We start from the raw sequence: 19,086 nt of genomic DNA, 5'->3' as shown, positions 1-19,086 counted from the left end.
ATGATAGCCCACTTGGTATAGTTATCTTACTTTGAAAATTAAAACATATTTTAATTTTTTTTTAAATGATTTAACCACAAATTCGGGGTTTTCAGATTTATTCCTGTATTTGTGCTATAAGACCTAACTACCTGCCAAATTTCATGATTCTAGGTCAACGGGAAGTACCCCATAGGTTTCTTGACAGACAGACAGACAGACAACAAAGTTATCTTATAAAGTTCCGTTTTTCCTTTTGAGGTACGAAACCCTTGACAGACAGACAGACAACAAAGTGATCTTATAAGGGTTCCATTTTTCCTTTTTTCCCCTTAAAAAGTATTATGATCAGAAGCGTAATCACACCGTTTTGTTAGTCAGCTCCCCTCAATCAAATCTATAAAACTTAGAGAATTATCTATAAAACTAATCCATGGGAATGACTCATATGATTGGCCAATGAGGCATGGTCACCACAATCTTGGCAGCAAACCGTACACACATGCCCATTCTCATGGGACTTCATATGCTCCTTGAGATTCGCCCGTCTCGCATACGGTTTTCCGCACACTTCGCACTTAAAATTCTTCTGCCCTGTATGAATTACCATATGCCTCGACAAACAGTACTTCGAAAAGAACCTCGAATGGCAAATCCCACACTCCTGAGTCCTTTCTTGCATGTGAACAGATCTTATATGAACAAGCAGTTGGTATTTCAAGTCGTACTCCCTTCCACACGTTTCGCATTTAAACACCCCAGACGTTTGGTTATGGACCACACGCAAATGCTTCGTCCTTTGATAATTCGAGTTGAATCTTTCGGGACAAATTGGACAAGTCCTCGGCCACTGTTTAAGATGCACCCCTCTAACATGCATGGTCCTTTTTGCGGAATTACTAAAAACTTTATCGCATACTTCACAAGGAAATGTCCCAGCTTTGTGCGTTTGTAAATGCCGTCTAAGTAAATGTAGAGACACAAAAACCGCACCACAAGTTTCACAACTGTAGTTATTAAAATGTTTGCTCATATGCATTATCAATAGACGGAGTTTTAGAAATTTTTCCTCACATAATTGACATTGGAAATCGTCGCCACCCAATTTGAAGGGAATCATGTTGTCCTTAAATTCTGGGTCAATTTTCTTGTTGTGGTCCTTTAAATGCGTTTTTAATGCGTGAAGATTAGGCGATATGCTTTCACAAACTTTGCATTGCAATGAAGTTACGTCGACCTTTAAAATTTTGTCTCGAACCCTGTTATTCAATTCGGTTTTGTAATCTTTTGCAGTGTGATCTCTTACTGAGTGTTCTCTTAAAAGAGATGTATCTAGAAACGCTTTAGCGCAAACGAAACATTTATATTTATTGCACGCGTGAATAAAGGGATAAACGTAAGAAAATTCAAACAGAGTTAATGCATTTTGTTTCCACGTTTGATTATCTAAATCTATGGTTTTTCTTTTTGGTTTCCTTAACGTTACTTTATTCATTTTAAGATTGCAAGCTTTGATGTTACATTTTTGACCCAATTCCATACTATCGAGTGACAAAGGTTCGTTTAGAAACGCCACAGGTCTATCTTTTTTTATAATATGTTTTTCTGTTCCTGTTGAGATGATTTTCTTATGCGTTTTCCTTTGTATCACGTCAACATCTTTTATAATAGCGTTCTTATCTTGTATAACTTCATTTTCTTCTTCACAGATGAGTTCTTCAATGTTTATTGGATTCTTGAGTAACGTAAGTTTGATTTCACTTCCGTCGTCATCCTTAATGATTATCGATGAATCGGTTTCTATGATGACGCCTAAAAAAGAATAAGTCAGTATATATCATTCCTGCTATTACTACATGGCCGATGTAATTTACTATTGTGTTAAGAGGGGTCTCTCCGTCACTCGCTCCATACAAACATAATTCGTCTCTCATTCAAACTCAAATTCAAATTATTTTTATTCAATTAAACTTTTACATGTGCTTTTGAATCGTCAAAATAATCTACCACTGGCTCGGAATGCCGTTCCTACCGAGAAGAACCAGCAAGAAACTCAGCGGTTGCTCTTTTCAAATAATATGCCATACTGTATACAAGCAATTGCAGCGCCGTGTATTGCTGGAGCGAGTCAAATCCAAGCTTTTTTGTCATTTAGGTACATAATCTTCGATTGTAAAATAAGCTTTTTTCAGGAGCATACTTATAATAGATTTTTTAAACTTGTGTAAAGGCAAGTCTAAAATTGATTGTGGAATTTTATTATAAAATATTACACTTATTCCCACAAACGACTTGAATCACACTTCCCATTGGAATACTAACCAATAATACTCAATGGAATTTCGTAGAAACGTTCCGGGAACTAATATCTATGCCTGTGGTTTTCCAGATTTCCGTTAAAATATTCGGTTTCAAAGTTACGCGGTCTTAAAAATTCACATGCAAATCTTTGAGCCCCTGTAATTTTGAAACTACATATTTTTAGAGAAATCTAAAACACCACAGGCACAGATATTACTAAAATCTGCGCCTAACATATTCTAGAAACTAATATCATATTAGTTTTTAGAATATGTCTGCAAAATTTCATGGACTTTGGTTGCTTAATATTCAAATGCAATTGGGGCTACGATTGTATGGAGTAAGTGACGGAGAGAGCCCTGTTAAGAATTAGAATTGGTATCAAGCGCGGTTAATTGAATTCAGATACAGGATACTATGCTGAACACAGCAACATTAACACAAAATGGGTGAATCACTTGAATTAAAAACAAATTGTAAACTTATAGAAATTTATTAATCTCTTTTAATTAACCTGTTTCTTAAATAAAATATATTAAATTTAAATCTTAGCTGATAAAAAGTGTGATTAATTTCAAATCCAGTTATGCAACCAGAAGTCAGAACATATAAAAGGTACCAACTTAAATTAATATCAACGGCTAAAACATTCAGAAAATTGTAATTAAAGATAATAAATAAATAAAAAATTGATTTCTGATAATGTTACATTAATATAACTATTCTAATATGTAATACGAAATGCTAAAGTGTGTTTCTTTAAAAAAAAAATGAAAAAAAAACTTTGTTCGTTTATTGGTTTGTCCTTCAATCACGTCGCAACAGAGCAATCGATCGAATATACCACATACCAGTATATGTTATGTGGTATAGTTAAAAGTTCGAGAGTGACAAAGGCTTCCAATCACGGAAAATCAAAGAGTTCCCACGGGATTTTTAAAAATCTAAATCGCGTACGAAGTCGCGGGCATCAGCTAGTATTTAATGACGTTAAGTTCTACTGTAGTTTACATTTAACTAGCTGATACCCGCGACTTCGTTCTGTTATACCCCTTGACTGACAGGGATAATGCTGACAAGTTACTGAGGTCAGGTGGTCACCCTACCTTTCCCAAATCCAACATACATATATATAGCCCTTAAGAACTGAACCAGTCAGTTCGAGTGAGACATTAGTGAGACACGGTCGTGCCCAGTAAATTACATTTCCAATTTATTTGTAATTCTATTTTATTAAATTCTAGTTTTAATTAAAGTTCTTTTTTTTAAAAAGACATCCGGCACGCATCCCATAACATTTTTGGTGGCAGCGGTGGGATACGGAAAATTCCGGTATAATAAAGAAAATCCGGTGGAAATCGGAAAATTTCCAAAAGTGTGAAAATCAAGTTATAAATAAAATTTAAAACTGGCCCCGTGTCGCTCTCCTCGGCTCCGCGTAGACCTAAATATATATATAAAACATATATATAAAATAAAATTTTCCGGAAGAAAAAAAGTGAACTTAAAAGTGCAAAAGTGTGTGAAAAAGCTATAAAGCTATAAAGTGTTAAAAGTGTTATAAGTGTTAAGTGCACAAGTTCATCTTTAAAAGGTCGTAATTCGGCAGACGACCTCCACCACAGGCGAAGTTCTGTTAGCCCGTCCGGCGCAGACCAGGGTTTTCTTCCCTGAATCCACCGAGTTGGTATTCGTCGGAGGCCCGGCCGTCGCAATAAACAAAAGATAAGGACAGAGATGAAGGTTGGACTCATCCTGTTTACATTATCATTCTTCGGACACCAGTGAGTGTTTATATTAACTCTTATCATCATCGAACAGGTTACGCGTTAAACTAAATATTTATATTAACAATATAAAATTGTTTATGTTAAGTTATATGAATTGAATATTCGGAACCAAGTTTCATATCGTTTATATTCCAAACACAATTCGTTTAGATTGTTTTATACATTGTAATATTTAATATCCTACCTAATAAAATTTATTTTCTCACTGCTCGTGGAAAATAAATTATAGGTTTTATTGTATTGGAAAATACATTTTATCATATTGAAAAACATATTATTATATTGAAAATTGTATTCACAAAATGTGAATAATATATAAAAAGAAATTGTATTAATTAATTGCTATATCGTTTATTGTTTTGAAAATTTAAATTGAAATTATTTTATACAACATTTATTTTACTTTTTACATTGTGCTATTGTTTATTTCTATTGTGTTTTTACTGTGATTTTATTTTGTGTTTATTTTAGATTGTACTTTATTGTGTTTCTTTTAAACGTGTATTTTATTTTTTTTGTGTAATATCATTGTGTTACCTATTAAAATTTGCGTTAAATTGTAAATCCAGATCAGAGTTCTTTAAAATGGCAAATAACAAAAAATTAAATGTTGAAATTCCCATCATACAAGGTTCAGAAATCGAAAAAACGCCATCCCCGGCTATTAGTAAATTAGTAAAACCAGATGTCGATTTAAATATCCTATTAAAATTTATTAAACCATATGACGGATCTAGGGATACTATAAATTCTTTTCTTACAAACTGCAATAATGCTTTTGACTTAGCCCACGAATCTCAAAAAACAATATTATTCAAATATATTTTAAGTCAACTTCAAGGAAAGGCCGAAGTAGCCGCATCTATCAAAGATTTTTCAAATTATGAGCAACTTAAAGACTTTCTAAAGACTCAGTTTAGCCAAAGGAAACATTATTCGCATTTAATTACCGACTTACAAGAATGCAAACAGTTAACGACAGAAAGTGTTATTCAATTCTCGACCCGTATAGAGTCAACATTGACTCAATTACTTACAGAAATTTCTATGAACCCCACTAAGAAATCAGAAATTCCTGGCAGAACAGCCGCCATGGAAGACCTGGCGTTACACCATTTCCTGATGGGACTTCATCCCCGTATATCCAACATTGTCCGATGTAAGTCACCAAGGACACTCAATGAAGCAATAGGTCTCGCAATTTCTGAAGAAAAGATCCAACAGACTTTATATAGGAAAACAGAGAATACTCAGAAAGATAAAAAACCTTTTAGCAATAAACCTTTCAGACCCCCTCAGGGTCAATCAAACAATTTTGCTTTCAGACCCCCTCAGGGTCAATCAAACCATTTTACTCCTAGACCCCCTCAGGGTTACCAAAACCAATTCGCTCCAAGACCTCCTCAAGGTCCCCAACGTAATTTTTACAGGCCTCCTCAAAGCTCACAGAACCCGAATAACTTTGCTCAAAGAAGCCAATATAATCCAGATTATAGATTCAAACAGCAACCATCAAGCTTTAACAACAAACAGCGTATTAATTTTGTAGAGGACGAAAATCAATTAAATGAAGGCTATTACAACGAAGAAGAAGTAGAAGAATGCCCCGGACCTTCTGTCCCGGAAGAACAAGGTTGTGACGAATATTATAATTATGATTATGATGAACAAACTAACAACGATAATTTAAACGAGTAAACGTCTCTTCAACGTGTCCGTTGAGACGTAAACAAAACCCCAAATGTGACACGAAAAAGATTTTCAAAATTATAAATAACAATGATAGATACTTACCTCACATAAAACTCCATACTTCAGGAAGCCAAAAACCATTATCTTTACTTCTTGACACAGGCGCGTCAATTTGTTTAATTAAAAGATCCTCAATAACAAACACTCTTAAAGTGCACCCTGATGACGTTTTTATTAAAGGAATAGATACTAAAGAAGGAACACCAATTAAAAGTCTTGGTTATATAAATTTAAAATTAAAATTTGGTGATAACTTTATTACTCACAAATTTCATGTTTTTGACGATTTGACATTACCATACGATGGTATAATCGGAACAGATCTTTTTATGACATATAATGCACAATTAAATTATAATACTAACAGTTTGGAAATTAACAAACAAAAAGCTTACCTTGTTTTTCACGAACCTAATTATTTAATCAAACCACGATCAGAAACCGTAATTGAAGTTAGCGTCGCGAATCCAGAAATTAAAGAAGGACTAGTATTAGATCAGAAAATTGCAGATAAAGTTTTAATTGCCAATTCAATAGTAAAGGTTAAACCAAACAAAAGAATAAATATCACGATTTTGAATATGTCCGAAACACCTGTTAAAATAAACCCGGACTTAAAATTAAAATTAACTAAGGCCCCAAATAAAAACATGCATCTCGTAAATAATTGTAATAGTACTTTGGAAAGAACTGAAGAAGTATTAAATTCATTAAGAACATCGCATTTAAATGAAGAAGAAAAATATCAACTTCACGATGTCTGCTCTCAATATTCAGATATCTTTCATCTGCCCACTGACAGACTGACACACACTAATACTTTACAACATCAAATTAGGACAAACTCGAATGTACCTATCAATACCAAATCATATAGATTCCCACAGTGTCATAAAGAAGAAGTTAACAAACAGATACATAAAATGCTAGACCAGGATATCATTGAACCTTCAGTTTCCCCCTGGTCATCACCAATCTGGATAGTTCCCAAAAAGATGGACTCCTCTGGAGAAAAGAAATGGCGAGTAGTCATAGACTACCGAAAGTTAAATGACATCACAATCGGTGAATCCTACCCAATACCACAAATTAATGAAATTCTTGACCAATTAGGAAACAGTAAATACTTCTCAACATTAGATTTAGCTTCTGGTTTCCATCAAATACCACTAAACCCAGAAGATGCAGAAAAAACAGCCTTTACAGTCCCAGAAGGACACTTTCAATTCAAAAGAATGCCTTTTGGACTGAAAAATGCCCCAGCAACCTTTCAAAGATTGATGAATACCGTGCTATCTGGCCTACAAGGAATACATTGTTATGTATATCTTGATGATATTGTTATTTATTCTTACGATTTAGATACTCATATTCAAAAATTACAGAAAGTATTTACAAAGTTACGTCAATTCAATCTTAAATTACAACCCGACAAATGTGAATTTTTAAGAAGAGAAGTTAATTATTTAGGACATATTATTACAGACAATGGAGTCAAACCAAATCCCGAAAAAACAAAAGCAGTTAAAGATTTCCCTCAACCGAAAACACAAAAAGATATCAAATCATTTCTAGGACTCATATCATATTACAGAAGATTTATCCCAGAATTCTCAAAGATAGCTAAGCCTCTCACTTCACTTCTCAAAAAAGATATACAGTTTACTTGGGGTAATGAACAACAACTTGCTTTTGAAACCTTAAAGAACAAACTTTTGACTGCACCAATATTAACTTACCCAGATTTTACAAAACCCTTTATTCTTACATGTGATGCATCCAATTACGCAATCTCCGCAATTCTATCACAAGGAGAAATAGGAAAAGATCGCCCCATTGCTTTTGGCTCTCGTACTCTAAATAAAGCAGAATCAAATTACAGCGTAACAGAAAAAGAATGTTTAGCAATTGTGTTTGGTACTAAATTATTCAGACCTTATCTTTATGGTAGAACTTTTACAATAGTCACAAACCCCTTCAATGGCTTTTTAATTGTAAAGATCCAGGCTCCAGACTCATCAGATGGAGATTAAAATTAGAAGAATACAATTACAACATTAAATACAAAAAGGGCAAAGTAAATGCCAATGCCGATGCTTTATCCAGATATCCAGTGAACCCGGTTACAATATACCCCCTATCACCAGGAAATCCAGGAAACTTAGATCAAGATCTAGATCAGTTACTAATATCTCCACCTTCCTTCCAACTAGACGAAATTCTTTCCGATATGGAAGACCAGCATATCGATATTCCAATCTCTAACCCTTTTTCCCCTTCATTACCACTACCAGAAAATCTTCCAGAGTTACTTGATAATCGAATACCAGGTGAATCCAATGATCAACTATCACCGAACAACATACCACCAGTTGAATCAAACGATCAACTATCACCAAACAACACACCACCAGTTGAATCCAATGATCAACTATCACCGAACAACATACCACCAGTTGAATCAAACGATCAACTATCACCAAACAACACACCACCAGTTGAATCAACTGATCAACCTCCCCTTTTTGAATCATTAAGTCCCTCAACTAATGATTATTCAACATTCATTAAATCAATGGCCGATAAAAAGAAAATATTCAATACAGAAATATATGAACATAATGAAAGTCTTTTGAAATCACCAGATAAAATTCTCATAATTCCCACATCCATAGATCTGGATGAATCAAATGCTTATATAGAACAAATTTTAGGAAATATTCCAAATTCCCAAGAATTGATAGATTCAGAAAAACAATTACATTCTTTTATTCAAACAGAAGCCAATAACAAAACTTACTACTTACTTTTTACAAAGGTTCATCACTTTGATGAATCCAGCTATCCGGAAATTTTCGAAACCATTCAACGTATTAGAAACAGATTATTAATATTTGGAAACACAAATGCAATTAGTATTTCAGATTTTGGAAATCCATTCGAAAGACATAATTTCACAAAAATATATAATATGCTACTATACTTGTTTCATGATACTGGTATTAAAATCAATGTATATCACAATAGTATCATTTACCCAGCACCAGTTGAAATCAAAAGGATACTTCATGACAACCACGACATTCCCATTGCTGGACATCTTGGTTCAGTCCGAATGTATAACCGTATAAAAGACTTATATTATTGGAAAGGAATGCGAAAGGATATAGAATCATATGTCAAATCATGTAAACTATGTCAGGAGAACAAAGCTCTAAGAAAAACCAACAGAGCTCCAATGCAGATTACTAGCACCTCCACTGCACCGTGGCAACGCCTCAGTTTAGACATTGTAGGACCGTTACCAGAATCGGGAACGGCTAAACTAAAATATATTCTAACCCTTCAAGACGATCTAACTAAATTCTCAGTGGCATACCCTATACGCAGCATAACCGCAGAAGAAACCAGTGAATGCCTGCTTCACTTTATCTCTATGTTCGGAATTCCTAAGTTTATCTTAACAGACCAAGGAACAAATTTCACAGCTGAATTATTCCAAAAGACATGTAGTTTTTTAAAAATTAAACAGTTATGGTCATCACCATATCATCCACAAACCCAAGGCGCACTGGAACGAAGTCACTCAACTCTAAAAGAGTATTTAAAATCATTTGTTAACGAAGGTCAAACAGACTGGCCCCGTTACGTCTACACCGCCATGTTGGCATACAACACCTCGGTTCACTGCACAACACACTACACACCATTCGAATTAATGTATGGGCATAAAGCCTTCATTCCAAATTCTGTTTTCGATGAATCACCCGGAGTGACGTATCCGGAATACGTCAAAATGTTACAAAACAGACTGAAGTTATCTAGAGAAAAAGCAACTGTAAATATAAGGAAGTCTAAGAGTAATTCCAAAACCTACTATGACAAACATACAAAGCCACAACAATATAAAGTTGGCGACTATGTATATCTAAAGAACCACCTCAGATTACGAAAAGCATTATCACCAATATGGAAAGGTCCATATAAAGTAGTAAAAATACTTGGGAACAATACCTTATCCCTACTGATCAATAGACGCCACGTCACTCACCATTATGACCAAGTAAAATTGGCGCAACCATCAGGCGATTCGCCGTAACCATTTTACTGTAGCTTTTACTTTTATTTATTTTTTTTAATTACCTTTTATTATAGAAATCAAAATTATTATGAAATAAAAATAGAATAGTCTCTAATTAAAATACGTATATTTTCAGTGGTTCCGCGCAAACCCATCCAGAGCTCATCGAACAAATTCCCAAGAGCCCCGGCATGTATTTTAACCCCTTGGGTAATGCAAAAACAATAGAAGGACAATTAAGTGTTTTAATCCCATTAGATTTATCATATATTAAACCACACATCGAAAATATAAATTCCGTAATAAATACAGTCAAGAAAACTTGTAAACAGACTTGGATAAATGTGGATTGTTTTAATATTTTTGAACCGTTAGAATTACGATATGAAGAAATTGCAAAGCAATATTCTACTATTTCTCATTTAATAAATACAAAGAGCAAAAGAAGTGCCTGGTTTGCAGGTATCGGATCAATTATGAAAACCCTTTTCGGTACTCTTGATGAAGATGATGCAGTAGTTTTTGATAAAGCAATAGAATCCGTATTAAATAATGAAAAGAAATTATCCTCTTTAATGAAAGAAAGCATCTTAGTTACAGACTCTATAATTAACAAATTTAATGGAACTATTTCAAGAATCCAACAAAATGAATACAGAATGAAGGAAGCAATCAATAATTTCACCCTAATAATAGACAATATAACTATCGCTTTGGAAAAATCCCAATTACGACTTAGTATAAATAACGTTTTTAATAGTCTCGAAATGTCAATAATAACATTATCTTTTCAACTCGAAGATATAATAAATGCCGTACTGTTTAGCAGTTTAAACAAATTGCATCCTTCCATAATGACACCAACACAACTTCATAAAGAAATTATTGATAGTTTCAGACATTTACCTCAAGATTTAGAATTACCTGTCCCGTTAGAAATCGATATGATACACACTATTATAGATATATCCAAGGTATCATCATACTACATTAAGAATAAATTAATATTTGTATTACAAATCCCATTAGTATCTATTAAGGAATATAGTTTGTATCACAACATTCCATTACCAACACCACATTCCATTAGAAATCCAGATACATTCAGTTTGATAATACCCAGTGCGAAATATATCGCGATTACTATAAATAAAAACTTTTACTTTGATCTAGATAGTCTGAATAATTGTTTGGTTATTAATCATAAGCATTATATTTGTGATAATGTAAGTGTATATGCAACAAATACAAAAGTTACCTGTGAAAGTGAGTTACTGTCAAAAATTATAAATAAAATCCCTCAGCAGTGTGAAACAAAATTCATATATGGAAAAGTAGATTTATGGAAAAACTTAAATTACAATAGATGGATATTTATCCAATCAGAACCAACCAGAATAACTATAGAATGTTCAGAATTAAAATCACACCGAGAAATAACGGTTATAGGAACTGGTATTCTAAACCTACCAGAATTGTGTATCGGTTATGGTAAAAATGTTATTTTAAAAGGTAAATTCAATAAAAATGTGAAATTACCTACAATCACTTTTGAATTTAATTTAATTAATGATTCATGTTGTAATACGCGTAAGTTAGAAATAATAAAGAATGGTGTCTCCCCTATCAAGTTAGAAAAAATTGATTTAGACAATTTAAGAATACAAAAGAATCATTTAGAAGCAAAATTATTAAATACTGAATTAGAAGAAGTACCTCATATAATAAAATATGGGACACACTATTCCGTAATAACTGTCATTACACTGTTAGTAATTATATGTGTAACATTATATTTTATAATTATTAAGATTTTTAGAATAAGAAATGTCAAGAAATGTAACTCACTGGGAGTAAACCCAAAAGTTGATATAGAATTAGCTGATATTACAAATGATGACGAACAGACAGACAAATATCCAAATTTAAAGAGAGATGTTTAAAATCTAAATTACTTTACTTTACATAACTTTATTTTACAAAAACTTCGGAAAACATATCCGAAGTTTTTCTACCACCCCCGGAGGTGTTATACCCCTTGACTGACAGGGATAATGCTGACAAGTTACTGAGGTCAGGTGGTCACCCTACCTTTCCCAAATCCAACATACATATATATAGCCCTTAAGAACTGAACCAGTCAGTTCGAGTGAGACATTAGTGAGACACGGTCGTGCCCAGTAAATTACATTTCCAATTTATTTGTAATTCTATTTTATTAAATTCTAGTTTTAATTAAAGTTCTTTTTTTTAAAAAGACATCCGGCACGGCAGCGTGGATGTAGGTTTTTTAGGTGGGAACTCTTTGATTTTCCGGGATAAAAAGTAGCCTATGTGCTAATCCAGGGTATAATCTATCTCCATTCTAAATTTCAGCCTAATCCGTGCAGTAGTTTTTGCGTGAAGGAGTAACAAACAAACATACACACACATACATACAAACTTTCTCCTTTATAATATTAGTGTGATAGTGTGGTGTGATTATTAAAACGGGATCCATGAATCATTTTGTTGTGATGTAGATACATGTTGTAACTACCTAGTGTCCGACCGAAACGTAGACTTCGGCCACTTTCGGCTTCGTCCAAAATGGGCCGAATTTTTGGCCGAAACCGAAGATTTCTAACAAGCACCGGAATTGAACGAACTAGTTATTTAACGTTAAATTACTTTTAAGTAAATGAATATTATAATTGATATTATTTCGAAATGGTTATTATTTGACCATTGATGTAAGTTTAACAAGACAACAAAAACTTTAAAAAAAAAATACTTTATTCGCTTCGCTAATCTTGAAATAATAGCCTCATCGGATATCAGAAGGGCTGACTCATATTATGCGCAAAGGATCAGCCTGGCTGTCCATTGCGGAAATGATACTATCCCATGCAAGCATGATTTGGACAGTAAGTAATAAGATTAGCTGTAAGTTTTATTGTAACATTTTCAATTTAAAAAAAAATACAAAAATAATCTAGAAGTTAATCTCTTAGGGTTAATCTTCGGCTTCGGTCGTAGGTTGTGCCGATAAACCGATTAATCAGCCTCGACCAGAAATCGACTTTTGGTCGGACATTAAGGCTGAAATCTATAGAGGTCACTTTGACTTTGGTCAGACTTAAAACGAGACAGCGTTATACCGCTATAAATCTCTCCCGTTTTAACTGAAACTTAAGTCTAAGAACAGTCAGAGTGTTTTTATAGATTTTAACCTGATTATATGGTATAGAAACCGCTCAAACGACATCGTGCAAACGTAAATGGTCTTTTAAATTCTTCCGCCGCAGAAAAGCCATCCCACACAAATCGCATTTGTGATTCTTCTCTCCAGTATGAATAACCATATGCCGTTTCAACGTCTCCTTGTTACAGAAACGCTGCAAACAGACCTTGCATTGATGATTCCTTTCCTGCAAATGCACCGATCGATTGTGACATATCAGATGATACTTCAGATTGAATCCCCGACCACAAGTCTCACACTTGTGAACTCTTGTGGACTGATTGTGGACATCTTGAAGATGGATGGTTCTTCTGTAGTTCGAATTGAATCGTTCTGGACATATTGGACAACGCCGTGGGTATTGCTTTAAATGCACTCCTCGTATATGCAAAGCCCGTTTATAGCTTGTGCTGAACACTTTGTTGCATCTGTCGCAAGGAAAATTCCCTGTTTCGTGCACTTCTAGATGCTTCTTCAATAGCCGTAAAGTCATGAATCCTGATCCACATATTTCGCAGCTGTAGTTACTAAAATGCACGCTCATATGGATGACTAATATGCGAACTTTTATAAACGTCTCTTCACACATAACGCACTTGTACGCCCCGTCTTCTTCCTCCAGTTTGAACGGTATCATGTTATCTTGTAGGTCTGGGTCTATGAGCTTTTGGTGATCTTCTTTTAGATGGTACTTCAACTGTAACAAGTCTTTAGGCTTCACCGAACACAACTTACATTCCAGCTCGCCGACATCCACTTTGAGAACATTTTCTCTTCTATTATTAACTAACCGTTTCAAAGGTGCAAACGTGTGGTTCTCATTCATATGCTGTCTTAAAAGAGAAGTTTCTAGAAAAGGTTCGGCGCATACGAAACACTTGAACTTGTTGTTGCCGTACACAAATGGGTAAACGGTGGAGAATTCGAAGACTGTTAAGGCGTTCTGTCGATAATAATCTGAGTGTTTTTTGGTTGATATAACTTTCAGTATCCGTGGAGCTTTAGGAACTGGAGATGGATCCCTTTGGGTTACAGAAACCGGCGATGGACTTCGAGATGGTGTATAATTCCTTACTGAGGATGGAGATGGTATTCTCATCTTGTCTTTTAGCCTCAACTTTCTGAAGGCGGTCACGGTCCCCAAAGGTCTACAGAGGCTGCGATCGTATGCCACTTGAAATAGAGGCACTATTCGTTTAGCTGGCGTCGGTCTATCCGTTGGTAAAGAGTCCGTGCCTAAAAACAGAAACAAATGTTTGTACTCTTGCCCCACTATTGGCGTACATGCAGTGAATTAGGTGAAACAGTTATATGTGCATATTAGTCTCCAACTCCATCTACATTAAGCGTATCTCGTGTATTTTCTGTATTACCAACTTGAGTGTTTTAAATAGGTTTTAAATCTATTCAAATAAATATTGATAATTAAGTAATTAATCATTTTTGACGTGACAACGTCTTATAATTCGATAGAGCCGGCTGCACGCACGAAAAAACATGACTCATGCGGCGTTACCTCGCTCTGAGGCGTTCCATGTAAGGCTTGAAGTGCAAGCGAGAGCGCGGAACGAGCGACAAAGAAGCACAATCGGCCTTTGTTGTCACGTTCAACTATCGTCAGTAAACCGACTTTACAGACAACCAATTTTTCAATTCATTAATTTACGCTAGATTATTGTGACGCGAATCCCAAATGCAAATCCATTTGAAAGTAGATAAATAAAACTAAATTTCAAAATAGAAAAGTTGCCATATCTTTTATTTGATTTATCTAATTTACACGTAAATCACAACCGAAAAGGAGATTGGCGAATTCCATAAAGTTTCAGACCCAAACTAACAGAACCGTGAGCCTCAAGCCCACGTTCACGAAGCAAACTTCTCATGCTTGCTCTAGTAAACCAGTCTAACAAAAAACTTCATTAAAGTCTATCAAATAAAGTTGGGAGAAACAAGATATTCACTTGTATTGCCATGTAACGGTTATTTATAATGTGTGCTTGTGAATAATTATATTTTTGATCCCCATCCTCTAAAAGTATCGGGTCTTACTCAGAAAAATACTCTGAAAAATATTATTAAAATTAAATGATTTCTGAATCTGAGCGGTTTTTAAAAATGTTGGGTCCAAATTCGCCAACCTCCTTTCAAGAAACAAGATTATCAAATTCATTAGTCTTAACAGACGGATGGTTGACTCTAACATGATGCTTCAAAGTGCACTTCTGTACAAAGGAACCACCACATATAGTGCAAACGAATCGCCTGTCGTTCTCATGTATCCTCATATGTTCTCTCAAAGTATACTTCCTAGCATATGCTTTCGCACAAACATTGCATTTATATTTCCGCTCACCGCCATGCCTGACCATATGATCTTTCAATTCAGTTGTAGAGTAAAATTTCCATTCACACACATTACAAGCGTGTCTTTTAATCTTCAAATGAACAGTTTGGACATGGTAACCTAATTTCCCACTCGTCGTAAAAACTCTAGGGCAAACAGCACATTTGAACTCCTTCAATTTCATCCCGTGGATTGTTGAAATATGTTTGTTCCTTTGAAAGTAGTTCCTAAACATTTCTGGGCAATACGGGCATCTATGTCGCTTGACTTTCTTATGGACGGAGGCGTTGTGCTCATTCTTGGCGTTCATCGAACGAAACACTTTGTTACAGCTTTCACAAGGAAACGTTCCAGTTTCATGAGAAAACGCGTGAGTCCTCAAGCGATCCGGTGTTATGAACCCTGAGCCACACTGCTCACAAATGAAATTCTGATAATGTACGTTCATATGATGGTTAAGAGTCTTATACTCATCGAATCTTTCATCGCAAATCACGCACGGGAAATAGTTTTTACTTATTTTAAAAGGCAAGACGCCATCTTCTGTTTTTAGATCGGCATTAAAATTATGTTTATCTATCAAATGTTGCTTTAGATCATCGAAACTGTTCGCTTCCGTGGCACACAGTTTACAATTCAAATCTGTTATATCGACCTTAATTAGTTCGTGTTTCTTTAATTTTGGTATTGCTGTTTTCACTTGCGCGGGAGTTTGTGAATCGTGTTCCAAATTGTGGTGATGTCTCAAGAGTGCTGGGTCGGTAAATTGCCGGTCACAGTAAATGCATATGAACAGATTTTTCATCCATCTAAATGGGCATATCCCCGTGTTCTCGAGCAGTACGGCGACATTCCTCTTCCTGGCTATTGAAGACTGTTTTAGTTTCCTTATATTTTCTGCGTGAATTTCCGTTTTTAAAGTCTGTACGCCAATATCGTCCTCAATTTGACCTAAAATGACAAATACAGGTGCATGAGCGTAATGTCCTTAGAATGTATGTACATGCAAATTTCACTCGACTCTAACATTTGAATGATTGTTTGGTATCCTCAACGCTCAAGCACAAAACGTTCTCTATTCTGGCACTATTGGTATATTCGTATTGTTAAAGATATTATTATCAAATTGCTGTAGAAAAATCAAAGATAGATATCAAGTAATTCGTAAGGTCGGCGGTTCAAACCCCACCCGTTGCACTATTGTCGTACCCACTCCTAGCACAAGCTTTACACTTAATTGGAGGGGAAAGGGGAGTATTAGTATGTATATGCTTAGCATGGCTAATATTCTTTAAAAAAAAACTAAGTAGTGCAACTACTAGTCCCCCATAGGTTACAAGTTATAACACATAAGTAACCAAAGGTCCGTAAGATTTTAGCTTGTAATATTAAAGGCTTATGTGCATATTTTGTATAAAACAAAAAACTGATAAAAGCATTATATACTTTATTACAACTTCATTTATTAAAAGTTTAAAACTATATAAAATAATATACTTATTAATTACTATTAGCATCACAAAATAATACTGATGCAGTACAAGTGTAAATTAAAAATTAATAACACCCCCGACAAGTGAAGGTTACAGTAATAACTAGAAAAGAGCTGATAACTTTTAAACGGCTGAACCGATTTTCTTGAATTATAGCTAAGAACACTCTCGATCAAGCCACCTTTCAAACAAAAAAAAAACTAAATTAAAATCGTTTCAATAGTTTAGGAGCTACGATGCCACAGACAGATACACAGATACACAGATACACACGTCAAACTTATAACACCCCTCTTTTTGGGTCGGGGGTTAATTAACAGAATCCAACATGACTTTTTAGTTTATTCAATAAAGAAGGAATGTCTTGAACGTAAATACTAAAAATTGATATAAGCTGAATTGTTACATAATACATCTCGCTTAAGAGGGGTCTCTCCGTCAATCGCTCCATACAAACGTAGTTCGTCTCCCATTGGAATGCTAACCAATCATACTCAATGGAATTTTGTAGAAACGTTCCGGGAACTAATATCTATGCCTGTGGTTTACCAGATTTCCGTTAAAATATTCGGTTTCAAAGTTACGCGGTCTTAAAAATTCACATAGAAATCTTTGAGCCCCTGTAATTTTAAAACTACATATTTTTAGAAAAATCTAAAACACCACAGGCACAGATATTAGGTTCTAGAATATGAGTGCAAAATTTCATGGACTTTGGTTGCTTAATATTCAAATGAATTTGGGACTACGATTGTATGGAGTAAGTGACGGAGAGCCCTGTTAACGAAATATGAATATTCTTGTGAAGCTTAGATCTCTAGTAGGTACAAGAGTTCTTAAAACACATCTGCTTTAACTTGTATCGGATGATGCACTCTCACGTGTTGCTTCAGACTGCACTTCTGTATGAACGACTGTCCACAAACCGGACAGACGAACCGCCTATCATTATTATGGATCCTCATATGTTCCCGCAAAGTCTTTAACCTAGCGTAGGACTTTTTACAGACATCACACTGGTATATCCTCGCACCCGCATGTTTAATACCGTGTTCTTGCAACTCATAGTTACTGAAGAACTTCATCCCACAAACCGAGCAACTGTGGTTTCTCTCCTGCAAGTGATGAGACCGTATATGCGCGGTGCGACGACTGCACAGTTCAAACACTTTCGGACAGGACGGGCAAGGGAACAAAGCAGTTTTCTCTCCGTGCACCGTATTCAAATGCTTCATCCGATATTTGTAAGATGCGAACTTCTCATCACAAATCGGGCATTTGTATCTCTTGTTGAATCTGTGGACTTTTGCTATGTGCGCGTAAAGGCTCGCATATGAGGTTAGGATTTCGCCGCAACGCTTGCAAGGGAAATCGCCTCGCTCGTGCGTTCGCGAATGGTTCAGCATCCTCTGCATCGTCACAAACGCCTTGCCACACGTCTCACAAATGAAATGCTCGTAATGGTCGTTCATATGCTTGTGAAGGCTCAGGAACATTTCGTATCGCTTCCCACATATCTGGCAGCAATGCTCGTCCTTGCTCAGCTTGTAAGGCAGCACGGATTCTCCGTACGTATCGTCTAACACCTTTCCGTGGTCACACAAATGAGCTTTCAATGTTGAATAATCGTTTATTTGAACCCCGCACAGTCGGCAAGTTGTCGTTGCAATGTCCATTTTGAGCGGCTCATATTTTTTGAGTTTGAACATTAAATCTGTGTGTGTTATTTGCGTATGCTCTCTCAATTTCTCTGGGTCTAGAAACGTACTCTTGCAAAAGAAACAGAGGTAAGTGCCCTTTCTGTACTTAAACGGGTAGGCAGTACATGAGGTCATGATTATCTTTATGTTCTTTCTAAATGCCGCTCGTCTGGCATTATCCTCTGCTCGCCGTTCTATATCCTTAGTTTTCGCAACGCTTAGCAGAGCATCGTTCTCGGCAATTATTTCAGTTTCCTGTTTAATTTCAACGACTGCCGATTTTCTTCCTAAAAATAGAAAAACATCCGATATAGGGTCTCCTTGCATTTCGAAATCTGTGACATGTACCTAGTAACAGATTGCAATTATGTCTAAAGCATAGCTTAAATTTTATTCTTCATTTAGCATCTTCTAAGTGAA

At 35.2% G+C, this 19,086-nt stretch overlaps 2 protein-coding genes across 3 annotated transcripts in view; one reads left to right on the top strand and one right to left on the bottom strand.

Moving 5' to 3' along the window:
- Positions 1 to 283: 283 nt before the first annotated feature.
- The window catches only part of LOC123878542 (zinc finger protein 23-like), a 62,757-nt gene continuing 43,954 nt past the window's right edge, over positions 284 to 19,086 (bottom strand). The window contains exon 5 of one of the 2 annotated variants that reach the window (XM_045925760.1): positions 284 to 1,791. In XM_045925760.1, coding sequence (XP_045781716.1) covers positions 398 to 1,791 — 1,394 coding nt within the window. In that variant the 3' untranslated portion in view covers positions 284 to 397. Of the gene's footprint in view, positions 1,792 to 17,791; positions 18,954 to 19,086 lie in introns of those variants that run through there. The other variant, XM_045925762.1, reaches the window with a different exon arrangement.
- On the top strand, positions 7,812 to 11,883 carry LOC123878549. Its single transcript, XM_045925816.1, has one exon. It carries the CDS (start codon positions 10,095 to 10,097, stop codon positions 11,844 to 11,846), a length of 1,752 nt encoding a protein of 583 aa, XP_045781772.1. The 5' UTR covers positions 7,812 to 10,094; the 3' UTR covers positions 11,847 to 11,883.

This window comes from Maniola jurtina, chromosome 26 (genome assembly GCF_905333055.1).
Source record: "Maniola jurtina chromosome 26, ilManJurt1.1, whole genome shotgun sequence".
In the NCBI taxonomy this organism is placed as follows: domain Eukaryota; kingdom Metazoa; phylum Arthropoda; class Insecta; order Lepidoptera; family Nymphalidae; genus Maniola; species Maniola jurtina.
The sequence above is the reverse complement of the archived record's forward strand: the minus strand, read 5'-3'. Positions and strand labels throughout refer to the sequence as shown.

Bases quoted from the DNA above. Each gene is read 5' to 3' on its own strand.
- LOC123878549 (XM_045925816.1), top strand. From the start codon at position 10,095: ATGTATTTTAACCCCTTGGGTAATGCAAAAACAATAGAAGGACAATTA.